General features: G+C 40.9%; 1 protein-coding gene across 7 annotated transcripts in view; it reads right to left on the bottom strand.

The window, feature by feature from the left end:
• Positions 1 to 18,426, bottom strand: part of ST7 (suppression of tumorigenicity 7) — a 234,325-nt gene that overhangs the window by 815 nt on the left and 215,084 nt on the right. For 6 of the 7 annotated variants that reach the window (XM_077834297.1, XM_077834288.1, XM_077834319.1 and 3 more), the window contains 2 exons: positions 13,858 to 13,950; positions 10,727 to 10,866 (listed from right to left, as the gene is read on the bottom strand). In XM_077834297.1, coding sequence (XP_077690423.1) covers positions 10,727 to 10,866; positions 13,858 to 13,950 — 233 coding nt within the window. The other variant, XM_077834305.1, reaches the window with a different exon arrangement.

The following is an 18,426-nucleotide window of genomic DNA, read 5'->3' as shown; positions in this document are numbered from 1 at the left end:
TCCTTTAGAAACAAGAATGCAATAGTTTGAGAGACATATCTACGAGTTTGTCTTCACGTACAGTGCTGTAGAAACACAGCAGCACTGGTGCAGCTGCACCCTGGGGGGCTGGAACAGGTTTTTCGGTGGAGGTGCTGATGATGGAAACCATGTATTTGATGTTATTACTACTCCAAACAAATGAGTGTAGCAGCACCCCTAGTTCCAACACCAAAGGCTGAGTCACTGTAGCTCTGTTGATGGGAGAAGCTCTCCTGTCGACATAGCACTGTCTGCGGCGGAAAGTGGGGGGGGGGACGCTAGGTCGGTATAACCATGTCACTTAGGGTGTGGATTTCTCACGCCCTTGAGCAACATAGTTATACCAATACAGGTCTGTAGTGTAGCCCTGGCCTGTATATTACTGCTATGAGAGGCTTACAAGGCCAGATCAGATGAATAGTTACCATTTTAACACGGGGGGGCGGAGGGGAGGGTTGAGCATTTGAAAATAGAAGGAGATACCTTAAAACGGTCTGACTTTCAGAGGGTGCCATGTGAAACATTTTCTGAGAATTCAGCCCCACTGACGTGTCTCAAGTGGAGTACCTCAGAACTGAGGAATTCCATATCACGGGTCAATCTTGAAAATGTTACCCCATATACATTAATTGTGCTATGTATTTACTTCAGTCTGTATTATGTACAGATGAGATGGGCCCCCTGTAGGTGCCTGGAATAAAATAGACTATTATGGCATACTGTATTTGTGCGGCTATTACACATATGCAAAGACAGCCATCACCAGATTAAGAACAATGCTGCTTCCAGACATATGCTGGTTGACATAATTCTGCCAAAGAATATAGTTCTTTTATGGTATCAATTAGCAAATACCTGCATGATGTGTTGTTGTAGCATGCTGGTCCCATGATATTAGAGAGACATGGTGGGTGACGTATTACCTCACCCAAATATCGGTAAGCAGTTTCATGTTTCAGAATGTGCCATGTGATGAGCACAGAATACACGAACTCTGACATGAGAAAGAACTGCAATCCAGGGGCTTTGCTTGGCTGTATTCTGCCATAGTCCCATCTCCCCTGATGAGAGCAGAACATATATGTTTGTATATGACATTCAAATGCCACTCTGTGGGTTTTGCTTTTCAAGAAATCAGATCAGTCTGAATGCTGCTGAATTGGAGGATGCTGCTGAAACCCAGATTACATACAGTAAACTCAGCTCAATTAAAGGCTACAGTACAGAATATAAAATGTACAGGTCCAGTCTTTTGGTTGAGACATCTCTCTGTTTTGTTGTTTCCACTACTGTGTGATTTTTGCCTTGAAAATATTGTTGCTTCCAGAAATATGCTTGATATGTTTGATATCACTTGGCCAAAGATTAGAATCCCTTTAAGGTATCAGTCAGTAAAATAGAAGCAAGCAGTTTCATGTTTATCAGACAGTGTTTTGTGAAGAGTTTATTTTAACTGAAAACATATATGCTGTATATATTTTAACTGTATTAATAAATGTCATAAGTACTTGGTCTGCATCATATTTGAGGGGGTATCTTCTCAAAGATTCTCCTAGAATAGACATTACCCAAGGAATAACTTGTGCATTATGAATGATATCAGTGACTAGTGACAAGACAGAGTCACAAACATGGCCCTTATCTCATTCCAAGGAAGCTAGGAGACTGTACCAGGCAGGTGTGCCTGTGAAGATCAAGCCAAGTTATATAGACCAGTACTGACCAAATGTGGTATCAAAGCTTTTGTCAGAGAGGTCACTGGAAATAGCCAAAATGCCTTAGCACTTTATGGAGTGATTCTGTCCAGACTGTATTTCCTCTTTTGTGAACAACTATTTGAAGTAAATGAATATGCCCTTTCCCCGACCCCTCCTGGAAAATGCAAAATATCACTACAGTAAACTTCAAACTTTGCTTTTAATTTGCACCTGAAGCATCCCACATAACTAGAGGAAAGTAAATGCTATAACTGCCGTAAATTAAATTTGATTACTTTTTTAAATCAATGAAATTAGTGGCATTAAATTTTTTGGTTTTTGGTATTTACAGTACTTTTGTTTCTGAAGTAACTTTAGATGTATCCTGTAGCTGAAACTTAGCAATTTACCTGTATCTAGAAGTACACAGAGGTACTACTGTAGTGGAGAAAGTGTGTCAAGTGACAGAGATCTAGAAAATATAATATTTAAACATATGGGGTGAAATCCAGATCATACTGAATTCACTGGCAAAACTCCCATTGACTTCAATGGGGTCAGGATTTCACTCCTGGATTTGTGTTGTCCCACAAGGGACACTTGCCAAGAGACTTCTACCAGCTCACAGCAATCAGATTCATCAGTAAGAGCAAGGGTCCTAGAGCCTTCCTTCTGTAATACCCAATTCTTAATCCCAACTCTTGCTCCACTACAATGATCTCAACCCACCAGCCACAAAGAGTGAGTTTCCAAACTCAGGCCTCCCTACAGTATCCTGGAGCTCTAACCACTAACCTTCAGGGAAGTCTGGTAAGTGTGTTCAGTGTTTCTGATTGGTTCCTCTCCCTAGATGGAATAAAGAACCCAAATTCCAGCCACAAACACTGTAAAACATGCCAGCTCCTCTCACCTTACTGCATTCCATACATTTGGTGGAAGACCCAGTAGCCAATATTTAATCTGTTGAACTAGAGCTCAGTGTGCAGCCCTTGGAAAGCTTTTAGTGCTCATGTTCTCAGCCATCACTAGCAGCTGTGCAATCTAATTTCATACCACACTGAGGTACCCTGGGGGTCTCCCGTCTGCATCCTTTAGGTTGTTTATGCTTTTGACCTTTCCTGTTGACACTGACAGTTTCTCCCATATAGACAGCAAAAGAAACAGCACCAGCAATAAAAGAGCATAATTATTGATGTGAGATTGGCAGAAGCTGTTTTTATTTTTATGTTTTTGGAAAGAAACTCTGTCAACTTGAATATTTGACAGTGACTGACTTAGAAAGAATTCTGCTTTCTGACAGCACCCTTGAAACAGTATGGTCTGATTAAAAAAAATCCTAGGGAAAATGTTTATAAGGGCTTCTAGTCTGCTTCCCAGCTGACGTTTATAAGAGCCTTTTCATCAACAAGAAACTGACTAATGACAGCTCTGGTCCTGTGATTAGACAGGCATGGATAGATCCTTGCAATCAATGGAGCTCCAGGTAGATAAGAGGTCTTCTTGCTTGATGCGCCTCACTGATTATGTGGAAAAGAGAGAAACTGACCACGTGCAAAGTGATTTCAAACACACAAAGGATCTGAATAAAGAGAGAAAAATATTTTTTCTCCATCTTCCTTCTCTTTAATAACCTTCAGGGTAACTATTGTAGCCACAACATTTTCAGGCAGAGATGGGATTGTTCAGTTGATGGAGTCACTTTAACAAAGGCCGATTTCTCCAATTAACTGTCACTCTCATTTTCATCAAAGAAATATTTGTATGCCATCGAGTCATGCAAGCACCTGGCTTTTTTAATGACTGACTTATGGATTCTTTGTACCGTATGAAAGAAAACAAAAGAATAAAAAAGCATCTACATTACATGCTGACAAATTTATCCCAAGTGGTGCAATCAAAAAACATGTACTGCTTGCCTTCATCTCTTGAGTGCCCTCCCAAATTTTTTCATTAGAAGGTCTAGTGAAAATAATCAGAAAATTACTGCATTATTTCTTCCACTAGCAAGGCAGCCATTTGAACCAGTGCTCCTTTATATGGCATTTTAACTTTACTATCTGGCCCACTACCAGCTCTTTAAGGAAACTTCCTGCCTGTGTCTCAGAAGACTGCCAAAAATGCAGGCTAGAAATATGTTCTTCCATAACCAAGTGGAAATGCTAAAACATGTTGCTATTTGAAAGTTAACTATTCCTGATCTATGAAATCCATCATATTTAACAACTTGATTCTTCCCATGTGAGAAAAAGCCACCTCCCCCCAGCCAGGCAGAGAATCACAGAATTGGCTACTTGCATGTTGTGGGGATTTTCACCTTCTTCTGAATCATCAGGCAATGTTCATTGCCAAAAGCAGGTTAAGGGATTCGATGGATCAATGGTCTGGTGTGGCACGGCAAATCCTATGGTTGAGATTCTGTGCTGCACCTCTTAGAGGCACAGCTCAGGAGGAGAAGGGAGCTATAGTGACTTTAAGCCACCTTTGCACCCTTCCACTTCTGGGCAGCTCTGCAGCCCCTGGGGGAATACAGACAGCGCTGGGGGCCCATTTAACTTCTGGAAGCCTGCCCTGGCTGCTCTTAGGTTGCAGTATTGCACAGTCTTCTCAACTTTCTGTGCTGCAGCATCTCCAACACACCCTTCCTCTGCCCAGCCCCACCCTGCTCCATGGGGCTCCTGAGAGGGTCCCTGGAAAGCAGTTTTCTGCACTGAGGGTGTTCTCCCTTGGCAGGATCCAGGGCTTTTAAGGCCCCTTTATGCCACTCTAGCTTGGTTCTCTCCCCTTATGTTCTTATGAAGACACCTTATATTGCAATTCCAGGAGCAGACTGATAGGAGAAGCAGCACTGCACTCCGTTTGTATTTCTAAACAGTTGGTTTGTGTTAATTATTTATGTCTGAGATTTTATATATAGTTCTAGTGCCAATTTTAAAAAATCAAGATATCGGTGTCTCCCTGAAGTAGGGTGGAGTTAAACCCAAGCTCCGCGTTCTTCTCTTATCAATAGCTCACCCTGTTTAACAACAGCTTCCTCCTATTATAAGCAGTACACTTGTGTCTCTGCCCTGATCTGGACTCTAGAACTCCTGCTTCCACCAGGGAGTTCTTGTGGGCTGGCTTCCCAGTAATCTTAGCACATGCAGCTGGGAGTGACAGCTAGAGGGAGGGGCCATTCTAGCATAGCTGGCAGGTTATTTATTACGTGTGTTGTTATTAATAAAAATAATTTAGATAGCACCACAAATTTATATGATGCTCGCAAAAACAAATTAGGACATCAACCCTGCCCCTATAGAGCTTATACACCACAGCCTGATACCGAATCTTAGCACAGACCCTTACAGAGACCCAATGTGGTAAATAGAACTCCTCAAGAATTCTGTACGAGAGGATCCAGTCGCAGGAGTGGGGCTTGAGACAGAAGAGACAAAAGGGAGAAACACACATACACCCCCCCCAAAATCACAAGACAAAACCACTCAGGAAAGGGAAAGTGAGGAGAGATTCTCTGCAAGCAGGATGGAAAGATTCCTGGAAAAAGTGGGTGTTCGGGAAGGGGTAGAAGGAGGAGAGAGAAGGGGAATTGGCAGGCTGGGAGTGAGAAACTACCAAACACAGGGGAAAGCAGGAGAGAAGGTGTGAACTGAGAAGTGGGATACATAGTGAAGATAGCAGTAAAATTGAAGGGCTTTGTAGTAGTGTACGAAATGAGCAGAAGAGTCTAAGGGGGTGAGATGGGTGATGTAAAATGGTGAGATTGTTAGGGTGTTGATTGTGAAGACAAGGACCGTGTGTTTGATGCAGTAAGAGATGGGAGGCCAATGAAGGGGATTGGGAAGGGGAGGAGGGGGAGGAAAGTGACTTTCATTATAGGCTGGAAGCGGAGGAGTGAGAAAAGAGAAAACCTAAATAGAGAAGCTACAGAAATATACCTCTGCCTGTCATACCATTATTATTACAAGCACTTATAAGCATCACTACAATGAGATCTGGACACTTTGACTATATTACAAAGCTTACTTAACCATGCAAGCTGCATAAAATCCAGCCCTCCAGAGGCACTAAGTGGATGTAGACATTTCATAGGGAGCTTCATACTCATTCCTTCTTGGGGATCCTCTAAAATCCTTACATTGCCTTGACACCGGGATCAAAGGTTCTGATAGGATCAGTTAAGAAACTGTAAAAACCCAGAGTCTGATTCAGCTTTTAATTTGTATCTTTTGGAGCGTTACTGTTTATGGACCACTCAGTTTGCCCTGAATTGGACTGATCAAGGATTCCTCTTGTATAAACTGTGATGTTTCATTGTTAAATAAGTTATTTTAGCCTTACAGTGGATTCATAGAGAGTTTAGGACCAATTAGATTTCAGCTTTGGCTGAAACCAGCAGTGTCTAGAATAATAAAACGTATTGCTTCAAGTAGTCCTCTGTCCCCTCTGTCCCACCTCAATTTCCTCTAGCTTTTCCCCCCTCAAGAACACCTGATTCCTTTTCTCTACCCAGACGGGGGGGTTGGGTTTTTTTTACCACCAAGACCTGCTGCAAGTTGATTCATGAGATGAAGCAGGTGTCTACACAAGGGACTCTCTCTCCCAAGCACTGTGAGGACGAATGAATAGTATTCACAGACTTGTATGAGCTTCAAAGTGTCAGTGGCTGTACTTGCAAGTTTCATAGATTCAGAGAATGTAAGGCCAGAAGGGACTGTTAGATCACCTAGGCTAACTTCCTGCATAACACAGGCCACAGAACTTCCTTGAAATAATTCCCGTTTGACCTACAGCATATCTTTCAGAAAAAACATCCACTCTTGATTTAAAAATTGCCAGTGAAGGAGAATCCACCACAACCCTTGGTAAGTTGTTGCAATGGTTAATTATCTTCATTGTTAAAAATGTGCGCCTTATTTCTAGTGTGAATTTGTCTAGCTTCACCTTCCAGCCACTCAATCTTTTATACCTATGCCAGCTAGACTGAAGAGAGCCCATCATCAAATATTTGTTCCCCAAGTAGGTGCTTAACAAATGCAAACAGCTCCACACATGCTATATTCAGTTTAACTGAAGTACACCATATTTTGTAAATTGCTAAACCTCAACCTGCAGTAATATGAACTTGGATTTAATTTTTAAATTGGTACAAGATGGCTCTCAGTTACACATGTGCAGTGCTTTTGGGATTGACAGATGTAAGCAGAAGAATAATTTAGCCATGCTAAAATTATGACGTATTCTTGTAGTTTTGCAATAGTTACAATACATCCCATGATGTTGGTTAAACCACAGCATGTCAATCAGACAAGAGTATTAATTCCACACACACAACCAAAATAATATTCAGAACGTTCATCTTTTTAGGTATGTTCAAAATTAATTCCCTTAAAAGGTGAAAAGGCAGCTGTGGCTTGCTGGCGGTCTGTTCCACTGAGCCTTGATATCACTGCATATCAAAGGGACGCCTGTCATCACACTTCTTAGGGTCCGTCTACCAGCCGATGTTAAAGTGCAGCGCTTTAACGTGGCTGCGTAGTCGCGGCTCCAGTGCTGGGAGAGAGCTCTCCCAGCGCTGTAATAAAACCACCTCCATGAAGGGAATTGCTCCCAGTGCTGTAACACTGTCTACACTGCCACTTTATAGCGCTGAAACTTGCAGCGCTCAGGGAGGCGTTTTTTCACACCCCTGAGCGAAGAAAGTTTCAGCACTATAAGTGGCAGCGTAGACAAGGCCTTAGGTTTCACATAGTTTGGCTACCCCACCTTTTTAGTTGACAACAAAAATGAGACATCTGAGTCTAAGCCTCTGGATCAGTCAATGGACAAAGGTCACACAGAGGCTTTCACCAGACTGGCCTGATTTTCACTCTGTCCATTCACAATTAAAAGCCAGCTGCTGCCTGTGTTTGTTTATTAAGACAGACACATCGCTAAATCCCTATGAATGTTCGTTAACATAGCAAACATGCCATGTAGCTTCAGAGATGTACACAGAGGTCAGTGACATGGCCTATTCCATCCGGGGTTAATAACTTGGCATTGAGTTAGTTTTGTTTGTGTTCATTTATTGTGCTCCATTCTATTCCCAGATACAGGATGCAGTCACACATTGAGCCCGGAGGCTTCTATTCCATTAACTTCAATGGAAGCCACGTGCACATATCAAAGGAACAGATCCCCTTGGTTGCATTCTATTCCCAAAGCGACTTTGGTGTCCAAAACAAGAGCTATTTGAGGAAACAACGGCTAGTGTATCACAAATGTAAATATGAACACCCCACCCACCCAATTTGATTGCACCCATCACACAAAAAATGGCAAGTGAAGCCCATGAAAGTCCACAATCAGGTTTGTCTGATTCCAGCACCCCATTACCTGTAGCAGGCTCGTTGCCTGAGGTGCTCAGACAATTTCAACTCTCTGCTCTTAAATAAGTCATGAGGCTGACAACCAATGGGGTTGCACAGGGTACACGGAAGGGCAGAATTTGGCCCACTGACTGCTAATACCGGCATACTGCATATTGAATGAACAAAACAGACTGGAAGCAAAATCTGTGCTTCAGAGACATTGCTTTTTCTTTTTATTCTCTGAAGGAAGTTTCCTGGGAACACATTCCTTACTCATACACCTGACCAGCCTTAAATCTTCTTTGCTGTGATGCCTACAAAAATCTGGTTCTAGGCACTTTGGTGATACAAATAATAAATAACAATGATAACTGGTGTGTTTATACCAGAGCCTATCATGCTGACCAATTCTGTCTCATTGTTTTCTTGTATTGTCTGTCTGTATCCATCTGTTGTCTCTTGTCTTATACTTAGAATAAACTCTTTGAGTCAGGGACCATCTTTTCGTTCTGTGTTTGTACAGCACTTAGCAGGATGAGGTCCTGTTCCATGTGCATAATAATAAATAAAATAATAATAATAACAACAATAATACATGCCATCCACTATATACCTATAGATATACTCAAGGCTAAATGCACAAAGGACTATTTCAAGCAAGTTATTGTATTTTTTCTGTTGACAGACATGTTAGCTTTTATCCCAGCTGATCAAGTCATCTATCCTCTTTGCCTGCAAACACAGGAATTCTTAATGAAAGAGCCATTGCCATAACAGACACAAACTACTACTAGTGCTTTGGATTAAAGCACTGTCAAGGTTCCTTCCCCACTCTGAACTCTAGGGTACAGATGTGGGGACCTGCATGAAAACCTCCTAAGCTTACTTTTACCAGCTTAGGTTAAAACTTCCCCAAGGTACAAATTAATTTTACCCTTTGCCCTTGGATTTCCATTGCCACCACCAAACTTTATCTGGGTTTACTGGGAAACATAGTTTGGACACGTCTTTCCCCCCAAAATCCTCCCAACCCTTGCACCCCACTTTCTGGGGAAGGTTTGGTAAAAATCCTCACCAATTTGCATAGGTGACCACAGACCCAAACCCTTGGATCTTAGAACAATGAAAAAGCATTCAGTTTTCTTACAAGAAGACTTTTAATAGAAGTAAAGGAATCAGGATGGTAGATACCTTACAGGGTAATTAGATTCAAAACATAGAGAATCCCTCTAGGCAAAACCTTAAGTTACAAAAAAGACACACAGAAAGGAATAGTCATTCTATTCAGCACAGTTCTTTTCTCAGCCATTTAAAGAAATCATAATCTAACACATATCTAGCTAGATTACTTACTAAAAGTTCTAAGACTCCATTCCTGTCCTGTCCCCGGCAAAAGCAGCATACAGACAGACCCAGACCCCTTGTTTTTCTCCCTCCTCCCAGCTTTTGAAAGTATCTTGTCTCCTCATTGGTCATTTTGGTCAGGTGTCAGCGAGGTTACCTTTAGCTTCTTAACCCTTTACAGGTGAGAGGATTTTTCCTCTGGCCAGGAGGGATTTTAAAGGGGTTTACCCTTCCCTTTATATTTATGACAAGCACTGATATATTTGACCAGCCTGGCTGATGGAGTAGCTGGTTGACTCCAAAAAGGGTCCCTGGACAATCCTTCCTGGTCAGAAGGATATGAGGTCTTGAGAAAGGCACTAAAGAATGAGCCTTGGGATACCTTGAAAGCTCCATCAAAGCCTCCTCCATCCCCGGAAAAAAACTAAATGAGTGCAGAGGAACTTTAGCATTATTTGGAAATAACAAGAAGGCCAAAAGGGTATTTTGGACCCACTGAGCTCCACAATAAGAAGTACATTAAATAATAAATTATTGGTCTGGGTTCTCAGCATTTCTTGGAAGAGGAAGTAATGGTCTTGCTGGAACTTTGCTGGGAAGTGAATTTTCCTACATGCCCCCTGTGGCTGCGAAAATCAGAGTAGTGATGCTCTTAGACTTGGCAAGGAAAAAAGCAAGTTGGAGTACAACTTGTTTTCCCCATATTAACGCTCCGTGGCCAGAAAAGCAGAATTAGGAGGGTCCTCAGCAGATGCAGCTAACAGAGAGCTGGAATATGAGGTCTGGACACAAGCACTGAGGCTGTATCATTTGTTGCAGTTTCAGAAAAGGGACACTGCAATTTGCTTTGGTTAACATTGAACCACATTTTTCCTGGTACTACTTGGAGTTTGTGCCGTCCCTGTCTTGCACTGGGAAGTACCGTGTAGTTATCACAATCTTGCACAGCCTTGCAGTTTATTTTTCTGAACAGGCTGGGGCTCTGCAATCTGTTATTAGTTTACTTTATTGGATTATCCATTAAAACGCAGATATCCCCCTCCTTTTTGGCAGAGTCACAAGAAACCAAGACCAACAACAGAGTCATATAATCCAGAGAGGAAAGACTGGAGTGTATTTTACTGATTAGCTCCTTAAATGATTTCTAAATGTTCTCCTGTTCAGTGATAGATCTCTTGATGGTCCTTTTGTACTAACAAATATTCAGACACTACATATCCAGCAATGTCTAGCTCAGCACCATTTTATTTGTGCATTTCCCTTTTTGTTTTGTGTTTGTATTTACCCAAAAACCAAGGCGTGTCAGTGAATACTCACAGCTTTTGCAAAGACCCCCATAAGCTCCGGGAACTGATGTGTCAGGAGGGCTAGCATGGCTGTGAAGGAACACAATCCAGCAGTGAAGAGTATAAAGAAAGGAAGCTCTTTCTTGGGATAAACTGAAACTTCATGAAATGCTGCAGAGGAAAGCAGAAAGGAAAAACATGGTGTAGGTAAAATACCTTCTCATCTGGGTTAAGCAGTTACATAGAAGCCACAAAGGTTCCAAGGTTTGGTTTAGTGGGAAGACGCATCTAAAGGTTCTGAATGCCAGAATCATTTGAGACGCCTCTTCCCATTTCCCTACCCTTTAACAGACTCTTCCTTCCACTATAATCCTCTGTGCCTTCCTTGACTCCTCCCAGCATAGCCTCCCTTCCATTCCATCTCACCACTAGCTGATTCCTTCAGCATCTTCATCACCATCATCAGCATCTTCATATATTAATAATACATTTATTTTTTTTCGATGCTGATGTGCATTAACTAATGTAATTTATCCAAGCTAGGGAAACTTGCTGAAATAAAGGCAGGGAATGAAACCACTCTACAAACCACCATATGATGCGAGGAATAAAAAAATCCAACAATAATCAATACCAACTAATAGGGAAACAGAAAAGTCTCTGGCTTGGGCCTGAAGAGACTCACAATATGCTCTTGCGGGAAGAAGTATCCCAGAGCTGAGAGTGGGAACTTGCCTGGAGGAAAGTTTTGCTTAATCAAACCTTTTAAGATGGCTCAGCTTCAGGGTGGGAAATATGGCCAGTTTGGCAAATGTTCTGGCCAGTTCTTGTTTTGTTGAACTGTGTCTCCCATTCCATCCCTACTTTTAAGTTCTAGTCAGGATCAGTGCTTGACTTCCAAATGACAATAGTTTTTCTCTTAAAAGGATACTCTCCCAGCTGGTAGACCTAAAGTTTGACTTACCATACCAGCTTGTTTTTTAATTTTAAATGTCATGGTGGTATACATACATATCATACCATTCTTCTACTCTGCCTGCCTTCTCCATTTTTATGTGCAGGTATGGCTGAAGGTATGCAAGAATCCTGCTCAAAGCCTGCTTATTTTGCCCCTGCCGGGTCACAGGAACAGGGCAGTCAAGCAGCATGGTATAGAACAGCACAACATCCAGTTTGGACTGTTGCAGCTCTCATTTGATGGGCCCATAAGGCTTCTTTGAATAGTTAAAATAAAAATAACAATTTCAAGTGTGTTAGAGTTTGGGGCCTGCAAATCTTGTTCTCTTAAAAAAATCAGCATACGGTTTTCAGGCGAAACATGGTTAGATAATTTCATTTAAATCACATATGTAAGTATCAAATTGCAGATTAGAGTTGGGAAAATACAATTGCACAAGCATTCTAATGCAGGCTCCCACTTCTCTTGCCTTTGACTGAAATATCCAATCTGTTGTTGTAGTTCATTTAAAGCAAAAATTAGGTTTGGTTGATGTTTGTACTTAGCTGGGGTTAATCTTTTCAATCTCTCTTTCATTTGAAGCAAACTGAGCAAACTGTTCCTCATGCAAACCCCAGAGCTATGATATCATTTCAGCAGAAACTCTCCCTTCAAATTACCTACCGAAAGTTACCTTTAAAATATAAGCAATTAAAGGTTTAGACAGGCATGTGGTGTAAAGGATCTCTACACAACCTGTGTCTCTCACAGTATGTGAAAATCTTCTCTTCTCAAACTCAAGAGATTTGACAGTACAAGGCATTTCTCACAATTATCAGAGCAAAACATTACGATCAATGTTCGGTATTAAAGAGTCCCTTGCTTCTAACATCTGACAACACCAATTAATTTTGCACCTAGAAGGGAGAACGCTTACTATTCTGTATCAATTTGTCATTCCCAAATTTCCCTGGCACTCCACCCTCCATTTAACAGTATCCCTTGGAGTAAAGCATTCTGAGAGTCCTAAGAGGTATTGTTATAATTAGGGTGATTATAACGGGGTGGGGAGATAGAGCTGGTTGCCAAGAATTACGGTGTAATATCAGAGAGAATGTGTTATGAAAGAAGGGCCTGACAATGAGGGGACTCTTGCTATATTACTTCTACCTACAGTTTACCCAGACAGATTTATTAAGAATAGTTAAACATAACTTAGCCTGAACTGGAGTTGTTATAAAAGAAAGACCTATTTCAGGAGAGACACAAACACAAACGGAACACAAGCACATCTTCATTTATTTTTCAAAAAATAATTTAAATTTACTCCCTTTTTTGAGTCCTCCAGTGCATCTTATGTCTGCCTTTTGGAACTTGATCCTGCAAACATCTCCGCATGAGCACCTGTGCTTTCCAACCAAGTCCCATTGACTTCAATGGGAAACAGTGTGGGAACGCAGTTCTGAGTGTGTGACATTTCCAGGACTGGCCAGTTAGGCCTGATACTGCAAAGAGTGACTCGTGTTTAACTTTGTGCTTGGCAAGCAGTCCCATTGACTTCGACTGTAAAACTCTCCAAGGGCAGGGGACTATCTTTATATCTGTATCTTGCACAGCATTTAGAACACGCTTGGTGCTTTACAAATTCATAATAATAAATGACTGGTGAAATTTCACATTAATATCTTGATAAGAATCACACACATCATTACATGAAGAAAACCCTCTTTGTGACTAGGCACCTCTTACAATAGCTCTCTTACAAGAGGTCACAATAACATAGTCCTTATGCAGGCTCAATCCTGCAGCGTTGGGAAGGCAAAACTACCTTGAATTTAGACAGTGGTTTCCTGCATTAGGACTATAGGGCAGGACAACTGTATTTTTAGTTTGATGGTATGATATCCTAGATAAAGGAACAAACATACCTTATCTGTCTTGGTAAGAAAGAAACAACAGATTTTTAAAAGAAGTACATCCCCAAGGTAATTTGACTTTTTTTTTCTTTTTTGACATCAATACAGATACCTAAAACTTTATGAGCTGTAGCTATGAATTGCCATTTTAACAATCAAGTGAACTCTCAAGATTCACTGTCAGCCAATCATTCTAAGTCAGTGAACCCAACTTCATAGGTATCAGTGGAGGCCAGTATTGCAGAACTGTGATAAACAACCCTTTGGTGCCAAGAACCAGGGATAAAAAGAGAAAAAGTTCAGACTTACATGGAAGTAGTTCTCTGTCTGCTGTTTCTGTACAGATGGGGTATGGGTAAAAAAGGTGTCCTTTTTCCAAAGGATAGGGGATCATTCTGAAAGCTGAAAAGGACAAAAATAACACATAGGACACTTTATTGTGAGTGCAGTATTTGCACAACATATTCAGCAGGGTACCTTACATGTATTAACGATTTTGAAAAGCAAAAACGAACTAGGCACTAAATCCCAAATTTTCATACTTGGGTACCTACTATTGGACACAAAATACTTATTTAACAGTCTAAATATGCATTTAGCCCTCAATCCGGCAAACACTTATCCACATACTTAATTTTTACTCCCATCTATAGTCTCATTGGAGTCAGTGGGACCACTTTACAAGAGTCAAGTCAACCACGTAACTATCTGTTTGCAGGATCAGGGTGTCAGGTACCTAAATTTAGATATTTAAATTTGAAAACTTTGAATTAGCATTTTTAGAGTTTCCAAGACTTTTGAGATTCGGGGGGAAAAAAGAGTAGCTATGTACAGCAGCCCTACTTTCATTACAGAGAGAACCTCAAAACAGTGTTACCAGTTTGGGCCCAATACTTGCATTCTTCTGATCTCCCAAAACTTCCACTGACTTTAGTGGGAGTTTTGCGTGCAGGAAGAAAGCAGAATGGTACCCCAATTAATTACCCAGGGTGTACCTGCAACAAAACATGGAACAAACATTCTGCCAGTCAGGAGACATCTCCATGCTGTGCACATGATAATGAGGGTTGTGTTTGTTCATTTGGCAATCTCAGCTTAATAAAGAATTATTAAAACCAGGTTCCAGTAATGCATTATTTTTAAATGTAGCAGATCAAGCAAGGTTTCCAGCATGAGCACTGAAGTCACAGATTAAATAATACTTTATCTTTTGTATTTTTAAAAAATATATGTAACATTTAAATCTAAATTAATAACAGAGAGGGAGGCAAATTGATTGCTAAATCTGTATTCTGTTGATGTCATAGACCACCTGAGTTATACTCCTGTGGTTTATGGAACCATCAGGACCCTTGACTGAATTACAGTTTTGCAATCAATCCATCCTTTTCTATTATCCTATATGTTAGTTCCACTGTTAAGATGTCATCAACATGTTATTCTCACTATTCCTATGAACATCATTCACTGAAGCAATTTTTCCTCAACAGATGTCCTATAAGTACTATATGCTGTAGGTGCAGAACACACACACACACACCCCCCAGTGCTCCATGATAGATCTCACACAGGGCAATGAAGAACTGTATTAAGAATGAATGATTGCTATGTACCACAATATTTTCAGTTGTAAATACTACATTTAAAGTAATTGTAGTTACATCCTACACTGTATTTTCAGTGTATTTGTTTAAAATAGTAATAAACAAGAAAGAATGTTCTCAATGAAGAATGACAGTATTCCCCTGTAACCAGCTTTAGCGAACATATGGGTTTTATTCTAGTGTCTGAATATTACTGAAAAATAAAAACATTATGTATGTGATTCCAGCCTTTGGAATGCAGTCAATCTACACCACAGTTATATCGCTCAAAGGTAATAATGTCTTGCCAAAGAGCATATAAACCTCTCTAAACTCGAGGAGAGATCCTGTCCATTTACGGTTTGCTGAGGTAAAAAATGTTATCAATTTTCCTGAAGTAACAGAAATTTCTTAGAGATTAAAATATTAAAAACTCTTTGGTCCTTAGCTCTTTAGAAATGAAAGATTCATGCTGTTTCAATCAGTGATTTTAATATGAGGAAAGACTAGCGTGGCACTGCTGGAAAATATAAAAGATAGATCTCCCTGCAACCCACGTCAGACCCACTCTGAAAGAAACTAGAAACCTGTCTAAGCAGGACCAGCTTCTAGGAAAATGTTTAATGTGATTTACTTTAACAATTTATATTACAAGATCTCCTTCAGGAAGTAATGAACCGAAATTGAAACTACAATAACACTGTTTAAACAAAATTTACTTTGATTGATGGGTGGTTTTATCTCAAGACCTTTTTAAATATAAACCCATGTGAATGCTTTAATACATAGCAAGATATATAGTGCTTTTTCATCTTCCAGATGCTTTCAAGGGCTCTATATAGCACTGGTGAGGCCTCACACTTCAGGAAAGATGTGGACAAACTGGAGAGAGTCTGGAGAAGAACAATAAATGTGATAAAAGGTTTAGAAAATCTGAGCTATGAGGAAAGGTTAAAAAAACTGGGCCTGTTTAGTTTTGAGAAAAGAGACTGAGGGGAGACCTTATAACAGTCTTAAAATATATTAAGGGCTGTTATAAAAAGGACGGTGACCAATTGTCAAGGTGGGGAAAGACAATTCACCTCACAACAGATGTGACCAGAGGTCAGACCACGTCCACTGAAGGTAGGACAGAATAATAGGCTTAATCTGCAGCAAGGGAGATTTAGGTTAGATATTAAGATAAACTTTCTAACTATAAGGGTAGTTAAGTTCTGGAAAAGGATTCCAAGGGAAATTGTGGAATCCCCATCATTGGAGGTTTCTAAGAACAGGTTAGAAAAGACGTGCCAGGGATGGTCTAGTTTACTTGGTCTTGCGTCAGTGCAGGGGGCTGGCCTAGGTGACCTCTCAAGGTCCCTTCGAGCCCTATATTTTTGTGATTCTATGAATTAATTAACTATACTTTCTATTTTAAGCCCAGAGTCCATGTGGTTTTTCTTGGGAGCAAGTAAAGGGTGTGTTAGTGTGTACATGAAATAACACCTCATTGGACCAAATCCTGACCCTATGACTCTTTATTCCCATATGTGGGATCTCTGCACTAGCACAGCCAGTACTGAGGACAATCAGGCAATTTGGGCCATGGAATTGCTCTGCTGTTGGGACCTGAGCAGCAGCTGAAGGGCGCAGGAATCTCAAACAAATACTTTAACACAGTCTCCTAACTAGCCTCTCACAAATTTTGCCCCTCTTTCCTCCCTGTGGAGATTAGAGTAGGCCTGCAGCTGTAGTAAATCTCACACTGCTGGCTTGGGGCACAGGAGATAGCGTTTGGGCCGGGTCTCAGGGGCTGTGCCAACCTCCCTTTCTTTCCACTGATTTGCTCAGTATGTCTTCCTGCTGGATATGACTGGAGCAGTAGCCTAGTTTTCTCCCCTCAGAGTTGACCCAACAGATGCACTTAGATACATAGTGTCAATGGTCTGACCACTGGTCACATGTCTGTTGTGTGGTGAATTGACTTTCCCCACCGTGTCAAATGAGAAGCCTAAAAAAACTGACCACCAGCTGCATATTAAACAAGAGGGAGTGTGGTGTAAGTAAGTATATGGTTCGATTCCTGCATGGGCGGGGGAGAGAGGGGCTTTCTCCCTGGAGGCATGACAAGCCATGGCCATGCCTTCTCTGTTCACTTTCTGGTCTGCACTGGCTAACTCTGGTCAGGGAGAAGAGATGGTTGCAGATGGCTCATCCTGCTGTAATTGTCCTCATGCTCATCCTTACACTACCAGAAGCCCCTCAGCCCGACTTTTTTCCTACAACATCCAGGTCTGAATAGACCTCGCATAGTTTAAGGGACAGGCCTTTAAGTCATAATGTGAATTGACACAGAAATTTAGAAACATCAGTGTATTACTGAGGCCAATGAGTGGCAGAAATAGAACAGCACTAAAGAGTTCAGGGCTCCCTGCTCTGCACTCATTCTATTAGGTGGCCATGCCACTACCAGCCGCCCCACATGGAACATTACAACACTCATAACTCGGTAAAGTGCTATAAACTTAACTGCGCTTTAAAAGTCCCTGCAGAATTAAATAAAAGCCCTTCACAGTGCCCCAACAACCTGAGTGCAAACCCAATATTCTAAGGCTTATACCAACCAAAGAAATCTAACTTAATATTCTATTACATAAATGTGAACAAACACCCAATGACCATTACTTCAGAGCTACTGAATGAATTTCCTTCCAACCTGGCTTGTTCATTAGATCTCAATTAGATCTACAAAATAACCAAGGCTGAACAAAATTCATACAGCTCATATTGAAGTATGTTTGCATACAATTTCTGATCACCCCATAAGGGGAATTGTTGGTATTTATTTTACTACACACAGAACTCAGAAACGGCTGAACAGAGTTTGCTGAATCTTTTAAACAAGCTTATCTTTGAACTGAGACCAAATTTGGAGAATTGTTGGCCAAAAGGAATTAATTGGCCAACATTACCAGCATTGAAGGAAGGGGTTTATATAAGAGAAACTGCATTTCAAAATGAACTATTGCAGTCTTTTTCACCCTCTCTAAAATGTAATATTTATATTCAGATTAGACTGGTAATACCATGTGTGCGTGGCAACTCCCCATCCCACTACTGTATTATCTAACCCTATCGGCCACAAAACAATTCAGGTAACACAGAGGTTAGCTAACAAACACAAAGTTGCAAGGCAAAGGATACCATTACATTTGGGAGAAGAAAATAAGTTGTTTTCACCTTCCTAGTTACACTGGAGAATATGTGGTCAAATTTTAGGGACAGAGTCAGTAATGGGTCATACATCTTGGAAACC

This window comes from Eretmochelys imbricata, chromosome 1, assembly GCF_965152235.1.
Source record: "Eretmochelys imbricata isolate rEreImb1 chromosome 1, rEreImb1.hap1, whole genome shotgun sequence".
Classification (NCBI taxonomy): Eukaryota; Metazoa; Chordata; order Testudines; family Cheloniidae; genus Eretmochelys; species Eretmochelys imbricata.
The sequence above is the reverse complement of the archived record's forward strand: the minus strand, read 5'-3'. Positions and strand labels throughout refer to the sequence as shown.